Here is a 13,507-nt window from a genome sequence, read left to right as displayed (position 1 = left end):
AAGTGGGAGATTTTGGTGGCTTGGATGAGGAGATGGCAAGGGAGGTGGGAAGAATCGGTCTGATTATGGATGTATTATGAACATAGAGGCAGCAGAATTTCCTGATAGATTGCATGTAGGGTTTGGCGGGGGGAAAAAAGAGAATTCAAGGAGGAATTTCCTTTGACTGAGCAAATGGTAAGATTTGCTATCAAGAAAGATAGGAAAGGCTATGAGAAGTGTTTGCTTGGGAGTGGAGCCAGCAAAGGAGAAGAGCAGAAGTTTTTTTAAAATGCTTATTAGAAATCCAAATAGAATGGTCAGATGACAAATTGGATATATGAATCCTGATTTCAGAAGAGAGATATGGGATGGCCACATAGATTTAGGAGTTGTTGACAATATTTAAATATCTGGGACTGGATGAGATATGCATGGGAGAAAAAAGGCTGAGGAGTGAAGGGTGGGAAGCTGCAACTTAAGAGGTCAGAGAGAAGAGGAGGCAACAGACAAAAATATGAGAAGAAGGAGCCAATGAGATCAGAAAGGCAGAAACTGAAAACTGCAGATTTTAGAAGCCAAATGAAGAGAGCATGAAGGAAAAGGTGGGCATCAACTGTGTTTAATACTGTCAACTTGCAAGAAGATGAAAACTGAGAATTAATCCTTGGAGGTCATTATGATCTTTATAAGAAAAGTTTCCATGGAGGGGGGTTGGGGCAAAATCTGACTTGAGAGGATTTAAGTAGAAATGAAAGGAAAGGAATTGCAGTGAGCTTAGGCAACACTTTCTAGGTGTTTTGCTGAAAACGTGAATTGAGAAATGAATAAGGAAATGTAAGCACAACGTAAATATTCCACAAAATAAAGTCTGTAGTGGATTACTATGAAGAGAGAGAGCCTTGACCGGAAGCTTTTTCAACAATGGTGATTTTTTAGGGAGGAAATCTCACGAGAGAACCCTTTTAAATTTTTACCCACTCTTAGAACCATCTTGGCAGAAAGGAAAGGCTGTAGAGAGGGATCTCTGTGTTTGTTTACTGCAAATAGATTTTTCACACTGAAATAGATTTCACAAACTATTGGCAAAGGAGAAACTAATAGCAGCAGCTCTGTAAGAGAGGGAGAGTTGATGACACCCCATAAAGCTAAGAATATGTAAATACATATACATATTAAAACTAAATAAAGAAGGCCTGGCACCGTGGCTCATACCTGTAATTCTGGCACTTTGGGAGGCTGAGGCGGGCAGATCACTTGGGGTCAGAAGTCTGATACCAGTTTGGTGAACATGGTGAAACTCATCTCTACTAAAAACAGAAAAATTAGCTGGGTGTGGTGGCGGGCACCTGTAATCCCAGCTACTCTGGAGGCTGAGGCATGAGAATTACTTGAACCCAGGAGGCGTAGGTTGCAATTAGCTGAGATTGCACCACTATACTCCAGCCTGGGTGACAGAGTGAGACTCCGTCTCAAACAGAACAAAACAAACCATGAAAATAAAACAACCATAACAAAAACAACTAAAGAGCAGCAAATGCTAAAATCTTAGGTATTAGAATGTCCTGAATATGTTTTATCATGCCTGTATGTGTTTAGCACTTCAAGAGTTCAGAAAATAAAATTAAAGAGCCATGCTCAGATGAACTTGGTTACTTTTGCTCTCTAAGATGAGACAAAGAGACGTGCCAGTGAATTGCCTCTGTGCTCGTTTTAAAAATGCAGTGTTCTAGGCCTAATATTCATAGATTCCCATCTATCAGTTTTGTGTTAGAGTCTAAAAATACATATTTTTGACAATTTCCTAGGTGATTCTAATGCTGTTGGTCTATGAACCAACTGGAACAAGGGTAAATAGAAGTGAAATGGCAACTTTTCATTTCCTGTTACTAATAGCATTGTTTGCAATATTGGCAGAAAAAAAAGTACTCCTTTGGGCAGTATGCTTTTAGAGATTAACAGAAGCACTGCACCAGCTGAACAAATTTAGATCCTGACTTCAGCACAGTCTGGGGCATAGTTAACAAAATAATTGTGATGCCTATGCTATCACATTAATGGGCCAAACCAATAAACTGGCTATAATTGAGTCTGGAAATTCTGGTGGTGAGATTCAATTGAATTCAGATTGAAATTATTTAAATTGCTTGAGGGCTAAATAGTCTTGCATATTATATTCATAATTCTATGCATAGTTATTATCCACAATGAAAGCTAGATTATCTTTCCACTGTAACATAACATAATATAAAATGGAATTTGCTTAGATTTGATTAGCAAAAACTCATTTTTTTCTCTCTTGGCTCTTCAAAACATTTATACTGCTAAACTGTCATTTTCCACACATTGTAGGAATTGTGACAATTGGAGAGGAAAAGAAAATTTGTACTGTCTCTGAGAATTTCTTGAGGATGTGCGAATCTACTGAGGTGAGTGTTTTTACAGCCTTTAATTTTGTCAGAATTTTAGCATTCATTTTTTATTATTTGGATAATGTATTAAAACTAAATCTATATTGACTTTTCCCTTTATTCTATCAGAGGCAATTTTATATGAAGTAGTGTTATTCAGGAGGAGTAGAGGATAAATAGGAATTAGATGCTCTGCATATTTCTATAAAAATTATAATAACTATTTCTAATTTTCTGGAAACTCATTTTAATGAAGGCTGAAAACATGATGAAGTTATTTTTAAAGAGAGCATAGCCCTCCTTATATTGTTATAATGTTACTGATGAAAACCATCATTATTAATCATTGTCTCATCTTTATAATGAAATTATGTTATAATGATGAAGTTGAAAGGATTTAAATGATTTGCAGGGGAAAATATATTGTAATAATCTGTTTTAATCAGGTGGGTGATTTATCACAGGCTCGCTTTTATTTAAGATGTACAAAGTCTTGTTTATAAGACAGTAGCAATCTTGACTTCTCTTCTACCTATAACTCTGACACCTTTTGATTCTCTGTGGTTTCCATTGCAGCTGAACATGACCTTCCACTTGTTTATTGTGGCACTTGCTGGAGCTGGGGCAGCAGTCATTGCTATGGTAAGACCTCAAAGCGCTGGTGCTTGGTTTTCAATGTGAATTCCAAAGCTATTTGCTTGTAGAGATGATAAACTATCTCTAAAGTTTGAAGTCCATGTAAAACACATTTATTTCATCAGATTAAAAAAAGTAGGGAAAACAATGGGTAAGTAAGTCAACAACAAGGCTAAACCCCAAGAAATATTATTATTACCATATTGAGAACATTAACAAAAATAGTAATTCATTAGGATTTTAGATATTAGATTACTATAAATATAAAAATTATTTCTGTAGCATATATGTACATACCAATGTGACATTGTGAGTAATCTAATCAATTCCTTGATTTACTTTTGTTTTCCTTAGCTAAGAACATTAAAAAGCCATATAGAGTCATTTATGAAAAACAAATTAGGTTATTAAAAAAAACAAATGTCAGTAGTTTCAAGTCATGTCTTCTATATCTAATTTGCTTCAGAAATATTAAGAGCCAGTCTTTAGATCTTCTTTTAAGACATCAAGCTTTTACACAATGAGGAGGATCTACCACGTGCCAGGGCCAGTCTCCCCCTTTCTAACTTGGCATGAGTTCCAGTATGCCCACTGGAATGCCAAATATCAACCCTGAGCAAGTGCTCTGAGTGTCAGTAATAGCTTTTGCAGCCAATATCTTCAGTCTTTGTTTGTATCCTTGAGGATGAGTAGTCTAGAGCCCTAGAAGGACTCCCAGTAACCTCACAACTGTGACAGCCGAGTCAATATGTAAAGATGGTGAATGAATTGGAATTTATTTAATTATTTTCCTCATGGTGCCAATATCTATCTAATGTATTGGTGAAAGGAACACTTTCATAAAAAAAAGTTTTTCTCTTGTCAGAGACTACAAATAAGAATGATGAGAAAATACTAATGTGCTAATTAGCCATGTCAGAGTGGTTATTTTACTGATTTCATAAATATTTTGTATTTAATTTGTTTTATTAAAAATGACTTACATATATATTCAATAAAACTGACTATGTCAGTACTAACATGAATTTTCGATGTTTTGTTACTTTAGCGTTGCTCAACATTTTTGATACAGTGACAATAAACCTCTATATAGAAATTTTGTTTCAGAATGTGAGACACTTGATAAGGATCATGTTGGTTGTTTAATTGGGGGGATCAAAATAGAACAAAAGCAAAGGCCTTATATTCTCAACCTAAAATTAATGCTAAACTATGCCCTGGGGAAGAATCAGCAAGTTCTGGCCAATGATATACCAAACATTATTGTCCTTAGGAGAAAACATGCTGGTTGTGATATCAGAGGAAACATATGTACCCTTGTGTTCATACACCCATTCCTATGCTGTCAAAAACTTTAATGACACGATGTACAAGCAATATATACCCAGGTACAAGAAGTCTGTGAAGGTATCTTTTAAAAAGTGGACTATAATAAATATTTGTTTGCATTTGCTACATATATGTGCATATAAAATCCTGTCTAAAAATACAGGTATACACTAGTGAAAAACACCTATTTAGACAAATGTTATTTAAATGTCCCTGAAAATGCTTACTCTCAAAACAAATCAACAGATTTTGAGATGATAGAAATTTATATATTATGTATTTCTTAAGCAATCTATGCTTTGCATATACTTAAAGCTATACATACATTTTATTTAAAACAGAAAGCTTAGAAGATTATTTTTTCAAGTACTAAGCATTATTTGGGGGTTATTTTCTCTGTCTAGAGTCATCACAAAACCCCATACTAGCTTAAATGATTGACCTAAGTATTTCTAATTTATTAGCTCTGATAATGATGTAGGTCTTGGGAGACAGGTAAAATATAACTACTGCTACTGTTCCTGGTACTAATGCTGCTAGTACCAGGAATAATAAAGCAGGGACTTTATTATTAATAATATTTCTTAAAAACTTAATATTAAAAATTGAGAATAGAAATTGTAATGTTATTAATAATATTTCTTAAGAACTTACTCTGTTCTACTCTACTCCATTATTTGTAGAGAAGTTAGGAAGTCCTACATGCTGACAAAGTAAATCAACTTAGCATTGGACCAGATTTCAGTAATCACTGTTCACCTACCGAGGGACAGTAATAAGCCCTGCAGCTTGGGTTCCCCTTAAGGCCAGAGGAAATGCCTGTAAGAACCATGAGGAAGCACCTGTTTCTGAATTGGAGTGACCTTGAATTTCAGTATTTCATTCATGCATATATGTATATATATATCTATAATATATAAATATTATAGATATACAATATATAAATATAAATATATAAATATATTATATATTTTTATATTATATATTATATATAAATAGATTATATATTTTATATTATATATAAATAGATTATATATTTTATATTATATATTATATATTTTAATATATAAATAGATTATATATTTTTATATTATATATTATATATAGATTATATATTTTCATATTATATATTATATCTTTTATATAATAGATAATATATAATATATTTTTATATAATATATAATGTATTTTTATATAATATATAATATATTTTTATATAATATATAATATATTTTTATATAATATATAATATATTTTTATATAATATATAATATATTGTATTTTTTTATATATATAAAAATATATATATAAAGGTTTTATATATATATAAAGGTCTTATATATATATAAAGGTCATATATATATGAGGTTACTGGGAGTCCTTCTAGGGCTCTCTATATATTTTTATATATATAATTATACATTTTTATATATATACTATATTATATTATTATATATTATATAATATATTATATATATTTTATATTATATATAATATATTATATATGATATATTATATATGATATGTGACATATAATATATCATATATTATATATGATATATTATATGTCACATATATTATATATTATATTATATGTTATATATTTTTACATTACAAATATTTTATATATAAATATATTATATATTTTTGTATTATATATATTTTATATATAAATATATTTTTATCTTATATATATTTACATATATAAATATATTATATATAAATACATATATATATATATATATGCATGAGTGAAATACTGAAAAGAAATTCAAGATCACTCCAATTCAGAAACAGGTGCTTCCTCATGTATGTAAAATATATATAATATAAAAATATATATTTTATATATAATATATATTATGTAAATATATATATGTATTTTTTTGAGACAGAGTCTACTCTGTTGCCCAGGCTAGAGGAGAGTATCATGATCTCAGCTCACTGCAACCTCTGCCTCCCAGGTTCAATCCATTCTCCTGCCTCATCCTCCCGAGTAGCTGGGATTACAGGCACGTGCCACCACACCCAGCCATGTTTTGTACTTTTAGTAGAGATGGGGTTTCACTATGTTGGCCAGACTGGTCTTGGACTCCTGACCTCAAGTGATCAACCCGCCTTGGCCTCCCAAAGTGCTGGGATTACAGGCGTGAGCCACCGCACATGGCCTCATTTATACATATTTAATAATAATTTGGGGGCCACATTTTCTCAGATATTATGAAAAGTTTTTGAAGATTGAAAAATACATTCATTTATTTGGCAAATATTTTGTGTATCTGCTATGTACTAAGCACTCTCCACAGCACTTGATATTTTACAGCAACAAAATACTGCATAAACTTCATTACATGTATAAGCCTTATTTAATCCATATATATATATATATATATACACAGTGATTATGCTTTCACTATGTAAATGCCATAATGTACAAGAATATAACTCACAGCCCCTGCTTTCAGGTGGCTTACAATGTTCCTTAAACAAAATGCTAAACTTCAGAGGAAACAGAAAATTCTAAAAATAGGTTATTTATAGTAGTATGCATCTTTTCCCCTACATCCCGTGTCAAAATTATTTTGTTTTTTGCTGTTTGTTGACTACCTGAACACACCACAATATTCATTATTTAGAATTGACATTGCATTCTTTATATCCATCTGTACTTTTCTAGGACCAGCCCACCTCCTCTTTCAATGTACTGTTTACTAATTATCAAAATCTTAGTTTTCAATTTTTCTGAATGTTGGATTAAAATATTGCCCACCCTTTAAAACTCAGAGAATGTAAATAACTGTCAACTTAGTTTCTCTTCCCTATTCATCAAAATTCATCATGTGGAAAGCTGCTTTATCTCCCCTGTGGACCAAGAGGGAAGAAAGAAAAGAAAAACAAATAAGCGGTCTCATTGCTGGGTAAACTCAAGTCAAATAAAGGAGCTTTATTTCTCCAGCAACTTCATTACTCAAGACAAACCAGGAGCTTCCTTTTTGAACATGGCACTATTCTAGTTTTTGTGAATGTATATACATATAAAAAATCCATGTAACACAATATTTTATCTCCTGTAGTTTATAACAGAAAAGAAACTACAAAATTCATCATATGCAAAATTAACCTGATAATCAAATCCACAGGTATATTTGGGGGTTTCCATGATCTCTCTTTAATTGGGGTAATAGAACCTCCAATTAATTCAAGTCAGTTAGACACAAACGGTATGTGAAAATATTTCTGATTATGGATTATAAAACATAGATACATGAACATGAATCATCTATTGTTTGGGCAAATGAGGACATATTGGGCAGGAAACATCCTATAAAGATTAAGAATTAGTTTTGGATTACTTCCAAGAATTGAAAAGGAGAAAGAGATACTGAAAGAAACGGTGCCAAGAATATGGTGGGATATAGTTGGAGGAATGAAAATATATTTTATGTTTCTGTTACCAAAGAAATTTTGTTTCCATTTTATATGTGAACATTTCCTATAAAGAGCCATAATTCGAAGACTTCTTTCGAGATAGCAAGGTGTAATGAAGACACTGAACAAACTTCCAATATAAATTATTTTTCTCTTTGATTAGGTTCACTACCTTATGGTTCTGTCTGCCAACTGGGCCTATGTGAAAGACGCCTGCCGGATGCAGAAGTATGAAGACATCAAGTCGAAGGAAGAGCAAGAGCTTCATGACATCCACTCTACTCGCTCCAAAGAGCGGCTCAATGCATACACATAAATGCATCTTCCTGTTCTTTCTACCATTTGAATGCATTGGTGTTTAACTAAGGGCCATCCAACCATCCAACCTTTAAAAAACAAAACTAAAGTGCTTCTCATCAATGATATGTAAGGTGACTTATGAATCACCTGAGTACAATTCTTTGTTGTTTAGCACTTAAATTTCCCAATTTATTAAATTGATGTAAATCAGATCTTTTCTACAAGCTCCTATCCAGCCTTTTTTTTGAAATTTCTCAAACTCATTTACTAGTTCTGTAAAATCAAAGATACTAACATTGTCAAATGCAAAGATTTGTTTGATTTTTAACCACTTCCCATGTGTTATACATAACACCTTTTGCATTATTTCTTATGTTTTGAAAAGAAAATAGCTTTTTATACTTTTTAGTTTTGATTTCGGTAACTAGTTTAACTACAGGTAACCTTCAAAGGGACCATTGTACATTATGAACAATAGATAGAGATGACATCATGATGACTCTTGAAATATGGAAATTTTGTCTGAAGATCAGTGGCCATATTACTGTAGGCCCTGGTTCATGTTTTCATCAATCTAAGGTGCAATTTCTAAATTTGTAAGAGTAGGTTTAAAAAAAAAAAGTGCTTCTTATCTTTGTTAACATTGTACTTTTCCTTGATGTTCTTAAAAGGTATTTCCCTCAGATTACTCATGTTTATGTTGTGAGCATGTAGAAACAGTAATGCTAATGCATGGCTAGTTGCCTTTTTAAGATTGTGACACCAGGCTTACCTTTTAAAGTTTAGTATATAGAGACAATTTTAATGGAAATAACTACTGTAGACTATTGAAGAATGATCTCTTTGTGATTTAAGAAGTGGCTGGATTGGAACTTTGAATATGCTAATGTGGAAAATTAATTACCTTTATGAAGGTGGTTTATTACAAATAAGCACACTAACCCCTCGGAAGTTGTTTTACCTACCTTAAAAGTTTTAATGGATTGCACCTCTGTAAACTATTCCTAAAATGTGTATGATATATTTGAAAAGGCTTCCATTAATATAATAGCTTTGCTTGCAGCCTTCCAATCTATGTTGGTTTACCTGTAGTGTTTTCAAAGTGTGGTCAGAGGCCCCTATAGAATGTATTGTTTGAAAGTGTAGTGATATATTTGTGTTTTTATTTCAAGTAAGTCATTTTAACCGAATGTTCATTCATATTCATTTATAAAAAGTACCTGTATCAAAGGAATTTTAACAAAGAGCAATCAGTATTATTGGACCAAATTTGGTGTTTGTTTTCACCTTGACTCTCTTCTTTTCATTATTTCTAATGCTACAAGAATGCTGTAAAGTGTCTTCTAAAATGATGTAGCCTGACAAGACATTTTTTTCAGTGTATAAAACTAGGTAGTATTGTGCACTGATTTGACCATTGTGAAATCCTTTCTCAGTGTAACTGCATTTCTAATAAAAATTTATTGAGTGAAACAATCTTTGTACAATGACTAGTCATGCATCATCAGTAATTTTACAAGTTCTTGTAGTAGGTAGGGGGTACTACTAGGGATATCTGTGGCATGATTATGCATTCCGTAGTATTATTTAATTAATTTGGGGTTCATTTTGCTTCCTTTTCTTTATGCTTAGATTATCTTACTGGTTCAACATTTTTCTGATATATGCAGTATTACAGATATTCAGCAAAAGTATTAATGGGCTTCTTTAAATTCTATATTATAGTATTTCAGTTCCGTGTCTTAACAGTTTGTGATAATTTCTAAAACTGTCTTTTCAACTTATGTAATGATGTTGACACTTTTGGCTTTTATTTCTGGTATTAGAGTTTGTATTTTCACAGAGTGCTTTGTAGCAGGCATTACAATTAATCTGTTTTGTACATAAATGTGCCAACAGCTTGATGGTGGCGTTTTTGAAATGTAGAACAAAGTGCTTGCAAAATGTAATAAATACACTTGTGTACTTTGTGTACTTATTATTAGCTTCTGCAGTGTATCTGTTTTTTTTCTTTGTTGTTTTGTTTATTCCTCTTTCCTGTGTGTGTGAATTCTTTTCAAGTACAATAGGTGCCATCCCCTTATGATTCTACTTCAGCTGAGCTGAACTAACACGTCAAAATTCAATGACAATTCTGTGTGTAAATATTCAATATCAGAATGCTGGACAGAGGGAGTAAAGACTTTGGAGGTTATTTTATTTAGAAAATGATAACTTTTTCAGAGTGCTGCCATTTTCTTGTCTGATCTCTACTGTTTTGTGTTTCCTTTAGTACTTCACAAACAAACAGAGAAAAAAAAGCCTAATGCAATTCAGAAAGAAAAATGCTTTCTTGGTTTGCTTCAAAATACAAAGGTGAGAGCAATGAAATTTAAATGTATTTACATTTTTTCTAGGCTTTGTATGTTTTAGATCTGATTTCTTCTGGCCAAACTAGAAGTTATGGCAAGTTAAAAATAATAAGATAGTTATCAATAAAAATACTAACTTTCATAAGGCTTAAGGAATTATATTAGTCTCTACTTACATATTACTTTGAATGGGAACATGAAAACCTCATGAACTTATGTTAGAAATGTCTACAATAATTATAAGTAGATGTAGACAAAGGATTTTAATTATGTTTTTAAAAGTTATTTTTAAGAAAATAAAATTATTTTCTACCTATATCTTATTAAATGATAATTCTTACTTCCAGTGTTTATTAAATTCTTATAATAGCTGCAACATAATAATTGTATACTACACAATATGAATATGACAACAATTTTATAATATATGCTTTACAAAAAGTGGATTATTATAAGATTATTATAATTTTTGAAAACTGAAAAGTCAATTTCTCTTTGTAAAAATGTGCATTTTATCCTTAAAGCAAGTAATTTCCTTTTGAGAATTTTAAGGTTAATATTAAGCCTAAGGAAATTACTTACTTTGAGAATAAGATGTGTGTAGATCAGCTCTAACTTGCATGTAAATAGTTTCATTCTTTATGTTAAAACAAAAATATCAGATTTCTTCAAAGAACAAGTAGATCTTTGTTTTATTTATTTATTTGCCTTAGACAAAATAGAAACAGGTGATTTTAAAATATATTTCATTTAGGCAACCTGGTAGCAGAAATATAATGATCACCATGAAATTTAAATTATACTATAATATCTTGAAGAAATTCTCTTTGGTTTCCTGTGAGGTTTTCAGATAAAAGATTGTTTTAAGTCAATGGAGTCAAATCTGTATAAAATGCTTCTAGCTCAAATGTGAGTGTTTTTATTTTCTTAAATAAGCCCAGGACCTTGAGTTTCTTCTTACAAAAAACATTTTACCTTTCTGATCATTTTAGGTTATTTGGCTCTTTACCACAAAAACCCATCACAGGTTAGCAATATAAAATTGAAAACAACTTAAAAATGAGAGAAATCAATTCTTTAACTCATTATTAAATGAATAATGAAATAAAATATTAAATGAAATAATATCATTTTGACCACTGTATTGCTAATCTGTGGAATCTTTTATACATAGTTGGAAATACCAAACAAAATTTACAAAAATAAACAAGCAATTGGAAAATTAAAAAATAGAAAGGAGAAGAGCCGGTAAGTGTAAATCCAACTAATTCTGTTATTCTTTGAGTAAGAGAGAGAAAGAAAAGAGCAATGTTATTGGAAGCAATGTATTTCATGTAGGAACAATTTTAAAAAGTCAAAACTACAAAAACCCCAAATTAGACCAAGAAATAATAGCCTATTAAGTAAAAAATATGCAAAAAATAGAGACTGCATATGCTGTTTTCTTCAGGGTTCTTTGCCCTCCACTCTAGGTTCTTGAGCAAGTATTCATTGCTCAGGTGTTGGAACACTAAAGAGAACACTCTTTAGTCTCCGAGAACCTGGAACCCACTGACAGAGGAGCTGATCCCATCCAGCTACCCAACACCGCTGCTCTGATTTTAAACATGGGAACTATTTTTGTCTTTAGAGAAGTGTTGCAATGTTGGCTTTTTTACTTTTTTCAACAATTATTTTTGTCTCTTGAGAGCCATCCGAATAGAAATATAATATTCGAAGATAAATCTAACTGTGTGAGTCAAATTCTCCAAACCATTTCATGTATATTGGAAAGAACAATAATCAAAAAATATTGCACCAAAAGATGGAGCAGAGGTGCTTTTTTGGTATCACTTAGGATACTAACTATGTGTGTGTAAGCACCAGATTTTAAGCACCAGATTTATTGTTTTTTCTCTCTCTCCACATTTTTTGGTGTGTCTCAAAGATACTGGTATGTCTTTTCTCTGAAATATTTATACAACTTGTCATAAATAAATTAACATTACCATTTTGGCCGATATATTAGTTGACATGCCGGTAAAGGCTTACCCATATGATCCACTAAAAATCCACTATGAAGTTCTTTTGTGTTTTCTAGTAAATGAGCATTGAGAATTAGCAAATTTTTTTTCTGGTCTTTTAAAATTATTTAACTCTGACGTCTATTTTTTTTTTATAGAAACCTGTTCACCTATTAACTAATCTATTAATCACCTTTTGCAAAAGAAAAGATGATGTCATTCTAGCCTTTTGATATATAAAGAAGATTCCCAGAAACAAGGAGTGAGTTTTAAGAAATACTAACAACACTTCAAGGAATGTGTGAATAACTCAGCCAATTACTTTAACACAAGAATGAAACTTAACAGGACAATAATTTTACCAAATGACACCTCCGTGACTTAAAAGTAATTATGTTTTCTAAGCCAGCTAGATCATAACTTGTAAGTAGTACACAAAGTAGGTTAGAGCTAACAATGTGATAAATGCAAATGGTAGAAAAATCACATTTTTGGCCAGGCACGGTGGCTTATGCCTGTAATCCCAACACTTTGGGAGGCCGAGGTGGGCGGATCACGAGGTCAAGAAATCGAGACCATCCTGGCCAACTTGGTGAAATCCCGTCTGTACTAAAAATACAAAAATTAGCCAGGTGTGGTGGCGGGCGCCTGTAGTCCCAGCTACTCAGGAGCCGGAGGCAGGAGAATCGTTTGAACCCAGGAGGCGGAGGTTGCAGTGAGCCAAGATGGTGCCACTGCACTCCAGCCTGGGCAACAGGCTCAAAAAAAAAAAAAAATACATTTTTAACATCGAAGTTATCCTGTTTATACAAGTTGACACAAATAACTTAAGATTTTTTCCCTTGGTTTCTTAACATCTACTAACTAACACCCAAGCATCATCAGGTACCATTCACATTTCTCTGAATAGAATACCTATTGATTTATATAAGTGTAAAATTAATGCTTGAAGTAACAAGAGAGGTTTCTGGTAAGCCAAAGGAGACTTCAGTTATTAATATAAATATCTTGACAAGTCAGTTGCAAAGGCTGGTATTTGTTTCTTCTCCTCCAATGGTTTTGACCCCAT

The 13,507-nt window shown here is 31.9% G+C and overlaps 1 protein-coding gene across 8 annotated transcripts in view; it reads left to right on the top strand.

Moving 5' to 3' along the window:
- Nucleotides 1-10,068, top strand: part of GPM6A (glycoprotein M6A) — a 368,138-nt gene extending 358,070 nt beyond the window's left edge. For all 8 annotated transcript variants that reach the window (XM_057302219.2, XM_008977078.6, XM_034959451.4 and 5 more), the window contains exons 5-7: nt 2,332-2,408; nt 2,967-3,032; nt 7,948-10,068. In XM_057302219.2, coding sequence (XP_057158202.1) covers nt 2,332-2,408; nt 2,967-3,032; nt 7,948-8,100 — 296 coding nt within the window. In that variant the 3' untranslated portion in view covers nt 8,101-10,068. The remainder of the gene's footprint in view (nt 1-2,331; nt 2,409-2,966; nt 3,033-7,947) is intronic.
- Nucleotides 10,069-13,507: the final 3,439 nt, after the last annotated feature.

Source organism: Pan paniscus, chromosome 3, assembly GCF_029289425.2.
Source record: "Pan paniscus chromosome 3, NHGRI_mPanPan1-v2.0_pri, whole genome shotgun sequence".
NCBI lineage: Eukaryota > Metazoa > Chordata > Mammalia > Primates > Hominidae > Pan > Pan paniscus.
Note: the sequence above shows the minus strand (reverse complement) of the source record. Positions and strands in the feature narration are given on the sequence as shown.